This window comes from Sceloporus undulatus, chromosome 5 (assembly GCF_019175285.1).
Source record: "Sceloporus undulatus isolate JIND9_A2432 ecotype Alabama chromosome 5, SceUnd_v1.1, whole genome shotgun sequence".
Lineage (NCBI taxonomy): Eukaryota > Metazoa > Chordata > Lepidosauria > Squamata > Phrynosomatidae > Sceloporus > Sceloporus undulatus.
Genome location: NC_056526.1, coordinates 95,633,567 through 95,649,910, shown reverse-complemented (window position 1 = coordinate 95,649,910; position 16,344 = coordinate 95,633,567). Strand labels below are relative to the sequence as shown.

Here is a 16,344-nt window from a genome sequence, read left to right as displayed (position 1 = left end):
CACACCTGCCATGACATCCTATTTATTTCAAGTCTATGCCACCTCTCTCCCAGAAGAGGACCCAAAGCAGATAAAATCTTTTTAAAAATTTACAATAAAAATGTATAAACAATTAAAATAATCTAGCTACAAACAATAAAAAATTACATAAATCATACACAAATGTTAAAGGACACAACTAGAGCATCTCATGGCCGGAGTTGAATTGATTGTTATTTCCAGGCAAGTAGTATCTATACTTTGCAAATTCAGATATCATAGCAAACACATGATTGTTTCAGGGTGCTTCTATGCTCACTCCAAGGAAATTGAAAGAGGGTGGTTTGAAATGGGCGATCATACTAAAGGACAGAAATAGGAACAAATATGTTCAGCAGGTAGTTGGCTACTGTGACCACTTACCCGCACCCCCACCCTGCTTTCTCCCTCTGCCCTTGACTGTGCTACACTGAGCTTGGATGTCTGAAGGGCAAGAGGAATGATTTTGCTTCAATGTATATGATAAAGCCAGGATCCAGATTGTACAAAGACTTGTATTTGTGTTCAAAGGAATGTGAATAGATCTTCCTCCTTCAGATTTTCCCTGACGATATGGGGAAACATTTTTCTTATCACAATGTTCTTCGTTTTCTGTCTTTCTTTCTTTCCTTCCTTATACCAACCCAAAACAAAAGTTACCTGAGCAGCATGCAAGTATTATAAAATATAGCATACCAACCACAAAAATAACTAGAGACAACTCGTAACAAAATCAAGATTAATAAACAGAGATAAAACTTCTTTTTTCTTAACTTAGAGGCAGTACAGACTGATAGTTTATGCCGAACTGCGTGCATGGTAGGGCTGAGTGTTCACATGCTCCAAACCCTCCAAAGCCAGGGCACCATCATGGTGCGCACCTGAACAGACAGTGCACACCCATCCAGACAGCGTGCACCATGATGACATCCATGTGGCACGGCACCCAAACAGTGCTCTGCGGAAAGGGTGTCATCATAGCACACACGTGCGCCTGTGGCACCCATTCCAGGAAGCAAAAAGAACCCACTGGGAAGTGGTTTCTCTTTGGTCCTTCATGTGCCTGTGGCGTCTGGTTGCCACAGCCTCCATCCAGGCCTCAAAGGGGCAGCATTGAGCTGCCTGTGTATAGAGAACCTTAGATTTTCAGGCTTTAGTGTTAACAGAGAGGGAAGCAGCAGGTAGCTTTCATCTATTCTTTTCCAACCCTCATTATAACTAGTGCATAAGCATCAGAATGATAGTAACTTGGAAAGTTTTTCATTTGGATGCTGTAATGCCTGCAGAAGGATCCTGTCAAAACAGACAGACCTTTCCTATTGCACCATCCAGGCACTGACTTGAATTTTTTATTTTTCTGGACAATATTGTCTTCTTCAAATTTGCCAAGTAGATTTTTGTTTATATGGCCTATCCATATTGTCTGGAATTCACATTTGACTTGGTGGGTATGTACCATCATATCCACCATGTTCATGCAACATTTGAATGAACTGACCATTCTGTGTCCTTTCAGTTTTGTCTGCAAGTTTTCTTCGGGTTGGGGGTGGGTTGTATAGTCTTTTTTTAAAATTCATAACTACAGATGGCAACATGGAGAAACAGCATTGTAGTGCAAAACTGCTTCTGACTGTGACCCACATTATCAGTGTCACAAGGACCGTTTGTGACAAATGTCACTGGGACCATTTGGCCATCTGCAGGTGGGTGGTGAAAAGTTCCCAGCTCAGAAGGGAATGATTTAGAGCTATGAAACTGGCATGCTGTTCTACATATTCACTCCGAAGTGCAACACACTTGGCACATCATTTCTCAAGTTTCTTTAACCCTTCTAAAAAAAGAATTCTGATGTATGATCACTGAAATACTGCTCTGCTTCTACTGTCACCCACTAGGGGAGTTCTAGGGCTGCAGACCACACTAGGTGACATCCTAAGGTGAATGACACCACTGCTCCTCAAACACTTACCTTTTGGCAGAAACGGACTTGTGGCATTCATCTGTTTCCCTTTAAAATGCTTTAAGAGATGGTGGGAGTGGGGTGAAGCTCAGTGGGAGGAGACAGGATAGGCCCCAGAATTTTTAAAAATTAAAAATTAAAATTTCAATTTTTTATTTTTTTAAAAAAATATTATTTTAAAAGTTTCTTTTAAAAAATCACATTTTAACCAATCATCATGTGTGCACGATATTGCAATTTGAAGGTGTAATTTTAATAATGGCCAAAGAGATCTACATGAATTCACCCTCGATGATGAAGAAATAGAAATAGTCAAAGATTTTCCATACGTTGGATCAAACATTGATCAGAATGGAGACAGCGGTCAAGGAATCACAAGAAGAATAGGATTGGAAAGGGCATCTATGAAGGAACTAGACAAGATCCTAAAGTGCAAAGATACAACTCTGACCACTAAAGTTAGGACCATCCAAACCATGCTATTTCCCATCAATGTGTGTGGATGTGAAAGCTGAAAAATGAAGGAAGCTGATAGAAAGAAAATCAATTTATTTGCGATGTGGTGCTGGAGAAGAGTATTGAGAATGCCATGGTTAGCCAAACAGTCAAACAAATGGGTCTTAGAACAGATCAAGCCTGAACTCTGCCTGGAAGCCAAGATTACTAAATTGGGGTTGTCGTACTTTGGCCATATCATGAGAAGGCATGACTCATTAGAAAAGACAATAATGGTAGGAAAGGTAGAAGGCAGTAGAAAGAGAGGAAGACAATGTGCCAAATGGTTAGACTCAGTTAGGGAAGTCATGGGTCTGAACCTGCAGGATCTGATCAAAGCAGTTGCGGATAAAGGGTGATGGAGATGTCTCATCCACAGTCAGCATAAGCTGAGGTCAACCCGAAGGCAATTAATAACAACAAGCTGGAATAATATTTTGCATTAACTTGTTGGCCTTTCTGAAGACAATCAATTATCAAAATACTTTCCTTATCCTAAAAACTGTGGCCGTGACCTTTCCTGGAGACCTTTGAGTCTTGAATTTCTTTGGCTGTGGAGAACCCAAGTGCTGCCATTGCAAGAACTGTTGTTTGGTCTCTGGATCACAATGACAAATAATTCCAGTGGCATCACTAGGATTCGTATCATCCTGTGCAGTAACTCATGGTGTCACCCCCATTGCCCTCCCCCCATATTACACCATACAGAATCCTTAGTTGTGTTTTTTGTACTAATAATACTCATAGATTTTTGTATATCACTGAATTTAATGTTAATAATTGTGACATAAACAACTAGCACAATTAAAATTATACTTCTAAATTACAATATCATATGCACAGCCTAATTGCATTTACATATATGTAGTTTCATGAGCTTAATGTGAACATTTGGTAAAATGGGATGTTTTTGAAGAAATATTTCTGAATTGTATTTTGCGTTAAAAATAATTTTTTGAAATTTGAAATTTAAATTTAAACAAAGAAACTTGGGGCCCCTCCTTTCTCCTTTCTTTTCCCGCTGAGCCTCACCCCACTCCCACCATCTCTTCAGCATTTTCATGGGGCACAGGCAAATGCCACAGCCTGTTTCTGCCCAAAAGGCAGGTGTTTCAGGAACAATGGTATCGTAGGGTGTCACCTGGTGTAGTCAACATACCTCTAGTGATGCCACTGAGTCATTCCAAAACATTATCACTAGATTGCGCAAAATGCAGCAAAATCAACCTGTAGGTATGAGCTGGATTTCATGTTTGGTCAACATTCAAACATTTTGGCTGACGGGTTCTGTATAGCCATCTGCTCTGAATTATAAACCCAATACATTCCCAGAATATTCTAGTGTCTCAGCCATTGCTTTAGTTGAGACTTGCCAATCTGCCAAAATCAGGTCATGAACACACATAACCGTTTCAGGAGTTGACACTGTTGAAGGCCTCCTGGAGTTCATTGCATCTTCAGTTTCAAAATCTCCATGCTGAAAGTTGGCACCCCCCTTCTTGACAGTTGAGTATGATGGGCACTTGCCACTCAATGTCTGCATCATACACTCATGGCTTTTCTTTGGAGTTTTCTTTTGCAGGATGACAGCCCAGAGATCAATGCATGAAAATCCTACATTTTCTGTTGACATTAGGGCAAAAGATCAATGATCTGAAAAAAAGACAGAAACTAGAGCTATGATCCTGCAAATTGGCAATTTAAAATACAAAAGAACACTGTGCAGTGATAAAATTGCACTCAGAATTTGGGAAGTGAGTCGGGCCTACAACTTTCCAGCATTCTCTTGTACTGTATTAGTATCCAATAAGCTAATGTGCCTCTATGTTTGACCTCTATTCCTGTCCAATAATCCCTCTGATTAATGAATATGACAAGATGTTCAGTCTTGTTCTCCAATGCCACACGACAGATCTGTATTTAAAATTTTTGATACTTCTGTCTGTCCTTCTTTAAATTGCTATTGTCCATCTTTCATCTCAGATTCAGCAACATTACACTGTATTGCCAGCAACGTGTGTGAAAAGGAACCCAGGTTTTGCAGGAAGGGGACCTCTGGTTTGTTTAAAGCTTGCAAATTAAGAAAGTCATCTTAATAATATTTCTGTGCAATTTATCATGCTTCAATTATTTATGATGACAGGTAGAGACCCCTTATCTAATTCAGGTAACTCTCCCTGTCTTCTGAGATTTTACTAGGCTTTGTCAATATACTTGCAGATGTAGCTGGCATTGGGTGTTGACATGTTTGGTTATGTTCCATGCATGCAGTTGTACTTTTTTGGCCAACACATAATGTCTATATTGAGTTGAAGCTGAGGTGCATTAAAGTAAACTTATGCATGTGGTGTCATTATACATTGTTGTATGTGGTGCATTATATGTTGTTGCATATTATTCATTGCATGGTTGCATATGGTTGTGTAATGTGTATTAATGTGCAGTACACATTTTCTTGGGCATTCATTGCAGTTCTGAAACAGCATGACATAATACAACTGCCCTGGTGGTGCAGTGGTTAAATGCCTGTACTGCAGCCATTCACTCAAAACCACAAGGTTGTGAGTTCAAGACCAGCAAAAGGGCCCAAGCTTGACTCAGGCTTGCATCCTTCCGAGGTTGCTAAAATGAGTACCCAGACTGTTGGGGGCAAATTAGCTTACTTGCTAATTAGCTTACTTGCTGTTCACCGCTATGATCTTTGGAATAGCGGTATATAAATAACACAAATTATTATTATTATTATTATTATTATTATTATTATTATTATTTCATAACTTATGCTGCTTCTGCTTTATCTTGGCTTATATCTGAATAGACAAGAGATTGGAACTCATAGGCCTAAGCCTTATTGCTAGTCCAAACTGAAGCAGAGGCATTGAATCAGTTGGATTTACTGATGTCTTGACTCATTACTCAGCAATTGATTCAATGGATTTATTCTCATTTAGACTGATCAACATGAATCCAGCCATAAGAAAGGTTTTTTTTTTAAAATTGCCTTTTAGAACTGCTTTCTCTTCAAAGCAATCTGCAGAAGAGGTAAGAAACAAGGTAGAAATTAAAGGTGATCTCATCTGGAAAGATGCCCAGGAAATAAGCACCGTTCAACTCCTCTGAATGCTTGGAAGATTAGTGTCTTATTTTGTCATAGTTTTGTCTGATTTGTCCAGCATTTTTGAAACTTCAGTTTCTCTTACTACACAAATATAGTGCAGTGTCATCTAGTGGCAAAAGAGAATATTTCCTCCTACTGTTTCTTGTAATTCCTAAGATATATATGTTTGTGATAATGGCAAAGATGAGAAGGTGATATGCTTTGGTTTTGTTATTAATTATTAAATGTGAAAAAGATGTGGTTAAGAGAGTTCTACAAAGTAAATTAAAGTGAAGTGGCTTATTCCAGCTATATTCACTGATACCATCTGTATCCAAAACCAATAAGAAAGTCAATGTGGTGTTGTTATTAGAACGATTTTCACCCTCATGGTGCCTTCTGGATTAAAACTCTGAGCATACCTCATCATTCAAAATGCTCTCTGGGGATTAGTCTGGTTAATGTTTTACAATCTGGAAAAAATACTGAGTGACTTCGGCAGTGGAAACCTACTGGGTGACCTTGGGTGAATTACACTCTCTCAGCCTCAGAGGATGGCAATAGCAAACCCCCTCTGAAGACACCTGCTAAGGAAACCCCTTAATAGATTCACCTTAGGGTCGCCATAAGTCAGAAATGACTTGAAGGCACACAACAACAACATTGACCATATAGGGCACACTACTGCAAAAGTTCGGATTGTCTTGCTTTTTGATCTTATAGGACTTAAGTGAGATCTTAACTTTAGCTGGAGGATGCCCTTGGTATTTAGAGCTGAACGTCCAGTTACATTTGATGCAGGGATATTATTTTAAAAATGGCAGCAACTTTAGGCTTCCCCTTATGTTTAGGCACCCTTGTCGTTATTGTGTGGTGGAGCTAAAACAGAAAATGATGTAACACAATGATGTCATGGCAGAGGCCAATGTGTCTTAACATCAATCAACAAATATGAAGATGAATTCCATCCACACATGTGTGAACCATATCCTAGGCAAGTGCCTCTGAAATCTATGAAACTGGGGGCAATTAATATTTCACTGGAAACAAAACAGGGACCACTTATTTCCATGCAATGCCTTCCCACATCGCAGTGGCAATATTTGGAAATAAGGACATATGAGGAAGGCCAGTTAGATTGTTTCCATTTAATCAGCCTTTCTCCTTGTCAAATGGCATTTGTACAGGGAAAATCCCATGAACAGAGACATAAATGATGCTGCCTGGTAAAGTGGCATAGATTTGGGTGGTTTCTTTGAATGGGTGTGCTGAACTGCATTAGGAGGAAAGTATTTCCCTAGAGTTCATGGAAGAATGGTTCAACAGATAAGAAGAAAAGACATTTCTTTCAAATAAAATACATTTTTAGAAGCAAGCATTTATAGCTGTGTGATGTGACAGTGTTGGGAGGTTGGGGTGCTTTGATTAGTATGAACAGAAAATTCATGAGCAGCCAGAAAACTTCAACAAAAGAGCACTAAATTTCTTTGATGTTTAGGAAGCTCTGGGAGCTAACAGAGTTTGGTTAGGGGGTAGAGAAAATAAAAATGCTTCAAAGCACATTTGTTGTTTAATTTGGAGGCAGGCTGAGAGTGGGTTCAGCTGGAGTGAGCAAAAACTGAGGTTCAGACTTGATGGATTGCATTAGTGGATTTCTGCGAATTTGCTGTTGGATCAGCAGCTCCACTGCCTGTTCCTAGGAGTGTGTTTAAATAAAGTATGCTTGCAAATACAAATACAGTAAATATGCCACAAATCTCGGTTACCTTTCTCACCCAAAAGAAAACAAACCCTTTAGTACTGTCTCTGTAATTTCCTCCTCTCCAGGAAGTCTGAGTATGTAACAAGTGAATAATTTTGCAAAAGTTTTTGCCAAGACCACTGGTTTTACTTTTAAACACTAGATTCCTTGTGCATGCTGTGACTCATTTACTGAACCTGCTTCTCTTTATTTCCCTTTATCATATGAGAGTGTGGAACTAAGATTGTTTGGTCTACAAAGAAATGTGGTGCCTCCTGCAGCAAAACCTTCCAGCTTGTTTTGTCTACGAGAGTTTATTGGATCCCAACGGCAGGTTAGCCTGCTAGGGAGGACTATATCTATCTGATATATTAAAGTGTCATTACATTCATACCACTGTCATAACATTACTTCCCACAGCCTGAATGGTTGTTTTAATAAGTAAAATTTGACATTCCAGATGTTTGCATTTCAACCAGGGTCTACAACAGCTAAGCTCCAGGTCCCTCTGCTGACTGCAGTCAGTGTCTCTTTGAAGAGAAAGGCAGACAGCATTTCTAAACACATACATAGATTTGCTATTTCTGCCTGATTACAAAAGGGGAAGAAGAAAAGTGCTTTTCTGACTTTATCTCTCTATGATATATTCATATCAATTTTAGTTCAGAACTGGGTGTGGAGGTTGGGTCATTTTGGTAATTCTTACCCCATTATTTAGCACTTACCCCAAAGTGCACAGATTTATGTGTGTGTGCGCGCGTGCGTGTGGGCACTTTTCAATTGCCTGTAGACCTATGATGATCTCATGAATTTCGTAGGGGTTTCTTAGGCAAGGAGTACTCAAAGGTGGTTTTGCCAGTTCCTTTCTCTGAAATATAGTGCCTGTAGTTATATATTACATTTGAGTGTAAGGTGTGAGGCTGCCTATTCCTGCACCCTGGAGTGAGATTTGCTTCTTTGCTTTATTCCACTTAACTGTGAGCTCACAGCAACTGGCAGAAATGTTATAACTATCCACAGAGGGGTTGAATTGAAGACCCACTAGGGGTGCATCTACAAGGGAGCAAAATATGCCTTCCCTGCATTACTGAGACTGAGGCACTGAAAATCATTCATGCCTAGAATTCTTATATTTCCAGTGTTTGCATTTCATTTGAGTGTCTAAAATGTATTTGTAAATGCTCAAGTTATATTTCAGGTTATTGCCATGCTAGACATTTGACAACTGAAAGAAAATTTCATTGGGGAGAATTTTCATTTGGGGAAGGCAACACCTTCACCACCACCCCCTCATCCTGTAACTACACCCCATCCCTGCTTGCACTTTTGGACCTTAGCTAGGATATATTACTTTGTGGGGGGGGGGGCAATAATGGCCAAAATCCTCTCACCAGCAAAGCCACAGTTATCCAATAAAGGAACTTGTCTGCCTGTGACATGGGTATGCCAGTCCACATGTTTCTGGTCTCTTCTTATTTCTTTATAACCATGGCTGGAAGCCAGTAAAGATTTAGGGTAGGCAAATAATTAAGATTTCAAGATTTCCAGTATACATTATTTGTTGTTGTTGTTATGCACCTTAAAGTTGCTTCTGACCATTGGTGACCCTCCGACTATGATTTTCTTGGCAATATTTATTGTTAAACTGTAGCCACAAGGTTATGAGTTCAACCCCAGGTAGGGCTCCAGGATCCATTCAGCCTTCCATCCTTTTGTAGGTTGGTAAAAATGAGTACCTAGCTTGCTGGGGACAATTGACTTACACATTGTAAACTGCTTAGGGAGTACTAGTTCACTGATAAGTGGTATAGAAATGTACTTCTTATTGCTATTGTTATAGTAATAAAGAGTGTTTTCGAACAAATGCAGAAAGATTTTTGCTCATTCTGGAGCATCTGTAACCTTGCCCTTCTGTACACACATAGCATGCAAAAGCATTGTTTATAAAATGCTGGCATATCTCTTATACAGATTAAACCTTTCTGCTTAAAGTATGAATAAAACACTGCCTCTGAACTGTTGCTAGTAAATTACAACTGGAAATCAGATACAACAGTCTAGAAACTTCATTTACCCCCCCCCTCCCGCAACAATTGCGGTATTAATAAACCAAGTACTGTATGTGAAACAGATCCAGCAGAAACACATTTGTGTTTCCAGGAATGTAAAAGGGCTTTCCATGGTGCTAAAGAACTCATTCCCACATTAAAATAACCCCATGATGTCAGTGGATGAGAGCATATATACAGGAAAGCTGCTCTAAAGTGTCTGGTTTTCATTCTAGTTTCCAAGAAATGCATCGATAGCAGTGGTAAATGGGACACAGAACTCTTTAAAGTAAAAATATCCACCTCCCCACTTACCTTCTAGAGAACTGTTTCACTCATGAAACAATTGTTATTTTCAGATTTTCTATTTCAATAGTGCATGTGAATACAGTCATAATCTATGATAGAAAACTCTATGAATGTTTTCATGGCAATGAGAAATATGTTGTTTACTCAAAACCTTATTAGGTTACTTTATTTCTAAATCTTGATATCTAGCCATAGTAGATTGTACAAATTCTGTACAATCCACCACATCTACAAATCTAGACTACACTATAGAGGTTACAAAGCCAAAGGCTGCTTTACAAGCAGTTCAGTATTTCTGTAAGTGGGTCTTTGGCAGATTGTGTTGGCTGTAGTAACCAGTGTGTAGTTGTAATGTTTGTGCTGGCACATGCATGGGTGGATAATTATTTTAGTGACAATTAAAGTAATGACCAACTACATTCATATTTTACTATTACTTCTTGGCATCATGCATAAAACCCAGGCAAACTGCCAGCTCTGCTTTGGCAAACTATGCAAAGAGATTCATTGTTTGGCATCCTAGGGCTGAACTAGACATTTGCCAATAGATGCTGATCTGAGAACCATTTTCACTGCTGAATAACTGCAAAGCAGTGTAGGTTACAATCAAGAAACAGGTGGTGCATGACTGACTGGGTTGTTTCAGGTAGTACCAAATGATGAGGTGGTGGAGTAGATGAAGTCAAGAACTGGTGTCTAGTCTGATGAGAGAGACAATCACACTGATTGCGATGCCAATTAAAGTGGAAACATAGTGCTATAAGTATCATTGCAATCAATTCCTTGTGAAATCCTGGGATTTGCAGTTTAAAGTGGGGATTTTAGAATATTCAGCCAGAGACCAACTCTGGTGCCTCTGATCAAACAAATTGCAGGATTCTGTAGGATGCAGCCACAGCTATTAAAGTGAAATCATAGCACTGTATTATTTATTTATTTCAATTCTATGCCACATTTCTCTCAGAAGGGATCCAAGGTGGCTCGCAGATAAAAAAATATTTTTAAAAAATATACAATAAAATTTAAACAATTAAAATAATCTAAGAACAGCATAAAATCACATAAAAATATACAAAAGTTAAAAGCATGACTAAAACACACCTATTCCTTAAAAACCAGCCTGATAAGATTATGTATCAATTGCCTACTTAAATAAAAATGTCTTGGCTTGCCAACAAAAAGCAAGCAGGGAGGGAGCCGGCCTAGCCTCCCATGGAAGGGCATTCCAGGGTGGGAGCAGCCACTGAGAGGTCTCTCTCTCATGTCCTCTCCAAGCAAGCCTGTGATGATGGTGGGACCAAGAGAAAGCCTTTCCCCATAGATCTTAGTGTTTGGGCAGGTTCATAGGGCGAGATACAGCTCTTCAAATAATCTGGACCTAAGCTGTATAAGGCTATATAGCTCATGACCAGCACTTTGAATTATGCCTGGAAACGAACCAGTAACCGGTGGAGCTGTTTCAACAAGAGAGTTATACGTTCCCTATAACTAGCCCCAGTCAGCATTCTGGCTATAACATTCTGGACCTGCTGAAGTTTCTGAACAATTTACAAAGGCAGCCCCATGTAGAGTGCATTACAGTAGTCCAAATGGGGTGTAACCAAGGCATGTATCACTGTAGCCAGGTCTGACATCTCAAGAAACAAGCACAGCTGGCACACTAGTTGTACCTGTGCAAATGAACCCCTGGCCACTGCTGAGACCTGAGCATCCAGACCCAGAGTTCAATCTAGGAGGGAACTGCATACAGGCTTGCATACCCAGTCTGCAAGCCTGTGATTTCAGGGGGAGCATAACCCCATCCAGCACAGGCAAAGTCCCTGTTCCCTGATCTGACTTATGACTGACCAGGAACACTTCTGTCTTGTCTGGATTAAGTTTCAGTTTGTTTGCCCTCATTCAGTCCACTACTGACAGTAGGCATTGGTTCAGCACAGAGACAGCTTCCTTGGAATCAGATGGAAGGAGATACAGAGTTGACTGTCATCTGCATACTGGTGACACTGCACCCTATATCTCCAGAGGATCTCTCCCAGCAATTTCATGTAGATGTTAATAACATGAGGGACAGAATAGAACCCTGAGGGATCCCACAGGCCAATAGCCAAGGGGTTGATCAGGAGTCCCTCAATACCACCTTCTGAGTTTGCCCCTCCAAGAAAGGCTGGACCCATTGCATAACAGTGCCCCCATCTCAGAGATGTGGCCCAGAAGGATAGCATGATTGATGATATCGAAAGCTGCTGAGCAATCCAGCAGGACTAACAGGTCACACTCCCCCTGTCCAGTTCACTGCTTATGTCATCCACCAAGGTGACTAAAGCTGTCTCCATCCCGTAGCCATTTCTGAAGCCAAACTGAAATGGATCTAGTTAATCCATCTCACCCAGAAACCGCTGGAGCTGGGAGGTCACTATTCACTCCAGAATGGAATGTTAGAGACTGTGTGATAGTTGTTCAGAATAGTGGGATCCAAGGAGGTCTTTTTCAATAGCAACTTCACCACAGCCTCCTTTAGGCAGGATGGAAACCTCCCTTGCTGCACTGAGGCATTCACCACTCTCTTTGCCTATTCTGCCAGTCTCCCTCTAGCTTGTTTCAGAAGCCAGGAATGGCAAAGAGCCAGTATGCACTTCTCCAAGGAGCCTGTCCACATCCACAGGCTGCACACATTGAAACGTATCCAATAACACAGGACAAGCAGGCACCAAGATTACATCCACTGGACCCGTGTCAACTACAGCATCCAGGTCAGAGTTGATCTGAGTGATTTTGTCTGCAAAGTATCTTGCAGATTCTTCACAGCGAGTTGTCAAGTAGTCTTTATTTTCTTCTTGTGCATCAAAATGTAAAAGGCCCCTGACCACTCAATACAATAGATAGATAGATAGATAGATAGATAGATAGATAGATAGATATAAATAAATAAATAATATTGTACTGATGCAATAGAAATAAATCCCTTTGGTTTGTGTTGCCACATTTGTCTCTGCATTCTTCTGCGTTAACATAAAATTAAACACCACATTTGGACAAAGACCATAGGAAGCTGGCTTGTAATGAACCAGACTAATGGCCTAGTATTTTCTATACCAACTGCCAGTACCTCTCCAGCACTTCAGACAGCTGTTTTTCCCAGTACTGGAGATGGTCAGTATTGAATCTGGGACCCTTTGCAGGCCAAGCATGTGTTTTCCCTTTTCACTACATCCACACCCCTCTTTTTATTTTTATTTTTTCCCCTTTTTGAACAAACCAAAGAGTTGGCTAGAACATTAGTCACAGTTTCTAAAATGAAAATATTTACATTTTGTACATTAGCTCATAGTTGTTGCAGATTTTATGACAAATTTACATTTTCTGTCTATAACACAAATTTAAAGTAATTGTATTGATACAGACAGTGGTTTTTTTTTAATTGCAAAAACAGTACAGCTACTGAGGGTACAAATCGATGCATTTTGTTGGAGCCAGGAGCACCCAAGTGGCCCAAAGAGGACCATGCAGGGCCAAGGCGCTCCTGAGCAGCCCCAAAGACCACTTTGTGGGGCCAAGGCGCATCTCTGTGGCCCTGAGGAGCACACACACAATCCTGAAGAGCACCCATGGAGGGCCAAAGGGCACTCAGGCAGCCCAGAGCAGTTCCCACGAGCGGTGAAGTAGCAACTGCGTGACCTGGAGCAGCTCCCATGTGATTGAAACAGCATCCGCATGGGGCCAGGAGCCAACCTGGTGTCACCCCCTTCTAAGGTATCACCTGCTGCGGCCCACATCATCCACACCCCTCCAATGATGCTACCTTTCCTCTTACTCCCACTTTTCCCAGCTACACTCATCATCTTCCTTTTCTTTCTCTCCCTTTCAGACTCCCCAATTCACTTTTTCTCACCCCCAAGAAAACCCTTTATCAATGAATGGGATAAGTTAGATTCTCAGCATTTCAACGTTGTAAGTCACATTTAAATTCAAGACAGCTTGCTGCTGAATGGACATGCATAGATATTATTGCCTTGTTGGTCCTGCTAATTGGTTAGAGTTGGTTTACTTTACTTATTTATGTCTCAGAATCCTATTCATTATTGCACAGCATACAATTACCTGATTTATAGCAATTAAAAAAATCATACACTGTGTCCTGTCTTCTAAAACATTGGTTCCCTTATAAAATACAATTTCTAGTTTTGCCTTTGCGGGGTGTCTTTCAAAGGTTGTAAATGTGAGTTGCTAGAGTTACTGCCAGGATTTAGCACCTTCCCTAGGATCTCTACAAGTGAAATCTTCAAGTTGAGCAGTGTATGTATCTTGACTATAGTGTATATGCACATAAATTGCATGTGGGAAAACCTTAACGCACCGTCCCATGCACAACCTGCTATCCCACATTCTGGAAACATTTATGTTGAACTCTGGATGACATATTGTAGGATAATCAGGTTTTTAAATAGCCCAAAGAACAAACACTCTTTTGGAGTGCAATCAATGCAGAAGAGGAAATAATTATAGTAGATGAAGTAAAGCCTTCAACAGTATGTCAATGACTGGGTGGAGGTTTGGGCAAATATCCTTGCTGTAGGAACTGAGGAGTTAGAAGCATGCCTTTGTCTTCAACAGCGTGTGCTGTAGTACATTAGACAAATACAGCAGCAATGCTTTCATAACCAACTTTCAAACCTTTGAGTCTTGCAACTAAGATTAATATAACTAAAGTGTAACTATAATATACCAGCACATATATGGGAAGATTATTTCTCTACTCTGTTCAGAGATAGTGGAGGGCATGAGTCCATGACATTAGAAGCATTAAACTATACTCCATTGAAGTTATTAGATTCCCAGAGTTGCCATCTGTGACTCATCACAAAGTTAACGCAATGATCTCCATGATTAGACCCAGTAAAGCTCCAGGTCTGGATCTAATCATGCCTGGATTTTTAAAAAACTAACATCATATGGTGGGCATTTTGTTGGCAGCCCTCTTTACTCGTATTAACTGGACAGCTCACTTATCAAATAGCTGGTCCCAAGTCATCATAATACTCATGTACAAAAAGATGTTAGGAATGACCCAACAAATTATTGTCCCATCAGTTTACTGTCTGTTGTGGGAAAACTGTCATACCTTTTTTTTCCTTCCTAGAATGCATTTCATTTGGCCATTAACAGTATAGCTTTTTTGTGTATTTTTCTGCATGGCCAATACAGCTACCCCTGAATATGTTTCCCACTTGCACAGAGAATCCCTACACACACTCCCACTAAACATGTGGTTGCTGGATGTTGCAGCCAGTAGATCTATGTGGGGGGGGGGGCATATAGGGTCTCAGAGCTATAAACTATATTTGATAGGATGCTTCCAAACCTACTACTGGAATGGATGCAGACACACGAGAAGAGCCGCAGATCTGCTTTGCAGCAATGCTAAGCCACATGTGTCAGTACAGGTTGTTCTGGAATACCCCTGTAAATCTGCTTCAAGATCTTGATTCATTATCTACACACATTGCCCAAGTACCTACTTTGCCCCGCATAGTATAACAGTTATGCAGGCAGATGTTATGCCTGCTGGGATTTTCTAAGTTCCTTAGCATTGTTTTCCTTCGCTTCATCCTTCAGATTCTTTGTTTTGTACCCCTAGGTTTTACCCTCAACTTATCCACAGGTCATATCAAAATCCATAATTTTGGTCCCAAAACATGCCCTTGACTTATACGTGAGGTCGATTTATAGTCAAGTATATACAGTAATTGTGAATCAAATACCCTTATAAAACTGCAAACCATGAATCTAATTTACAACCAGAACCTAAAACAAAAATGCATATTCAACATACATTTTGTGTGCAAATCTAAAATATGCATGTGTCCTGCATATGTATTACACCTATGTCAATGCACATATTTTATACATGTCTCAAAACTAATCTTAAAGCTTCGATTAAACAAGATTAATTTATTGTCTGCACATCTGTGTTCTTTTTTCAGCACCAAGGATGTTTGTATTCCTATATATTACAAGTTTTGCCATCTGTACAAGTGGGCAATCTCTCCACAGCCAGTTTAAAGGAGAAAATTATTCTACAAAATACGTTTGTAGCATACCTGGAATGCCAGGTCCTTCAGGTCTTCCTGGAGATCAAGGATCACCTGGACCTCATGGGCGCATTGGTATCCCTGGACGAGATGGTAGAGATGGCAGGAAGGGAGAAAAGGGTGAAAAAGGAAATGCAGGTACTGAATATTAATCTATTTTTAAAAAGAAACTCTGCTATAAACATTTATAGGGGTGTCAGTGTCTCCAATCCTTGGTTTGTAGAGCTCCAAGCATAGCTCTCCCATTGATCTAATGTAATGGCTACAAGAGAGAGGTAGGGATCAGGAAGGCTTTCCTTCTAGATCAATTGATTGACCTTAGACAAGCCATTGGTGTTGATTTGGGGCCATCATCAGAGCCACCAGACCAAACCAAATCCAGGGATGTCAAGATGAACAAATTTATCTGTGATTTGTGAGCACAGCAGATGTTTTATAACAGAAACATCCAACTTCTGTGCTGCCATGGTGGGCTCACAAAGTAGCAAAAGCATACAACCAACTATCTTGATTCCTGATTAATCTTCTGCCATTTCACTTTTTCAGTTGCTTTTTAACTATTCCAGCTCGGCTGTCCTCCTCCCACT

The 16,344-nt window shown here is 40.2% G+C and overlaps 1 protein-coding gene across 2 annotated transcripts in view; it reads left to right on the top strand.

Annotated features, from left to right (window-relative positions):
* C1QTNF7 (C1q and TNF related 7) overlaps nucleotides 1-16,344 on the top strand; it is a 53,474-nt gene that overhangs the window by 32,256 nt on the left and 4,874 nt on the right. Inside the window, exons 1-2 of one of the 2 annotated variants that reach the window (XM_042470591.1) lie at nucleotides 13,540-13,616; nucleotides 15,650-15,895. In XM_042470591.1, the coding sequence (XP_042326525.1) occupies nucleotides 15,658-15,895 (238 nt within the window). In that variant the 5' untranslated portion in view covers nucleotides 13,540-13,616; nucleotides 15,650-15,657. Of the gene's footprint in view, nucleotides 1-13,539; nucleotides 13,617-15,649; nucleotides 15,896-16,344 lie in introns of those variants that run through there. The other variant, XM_042470590.1, reaches the window with a different exon arrangement.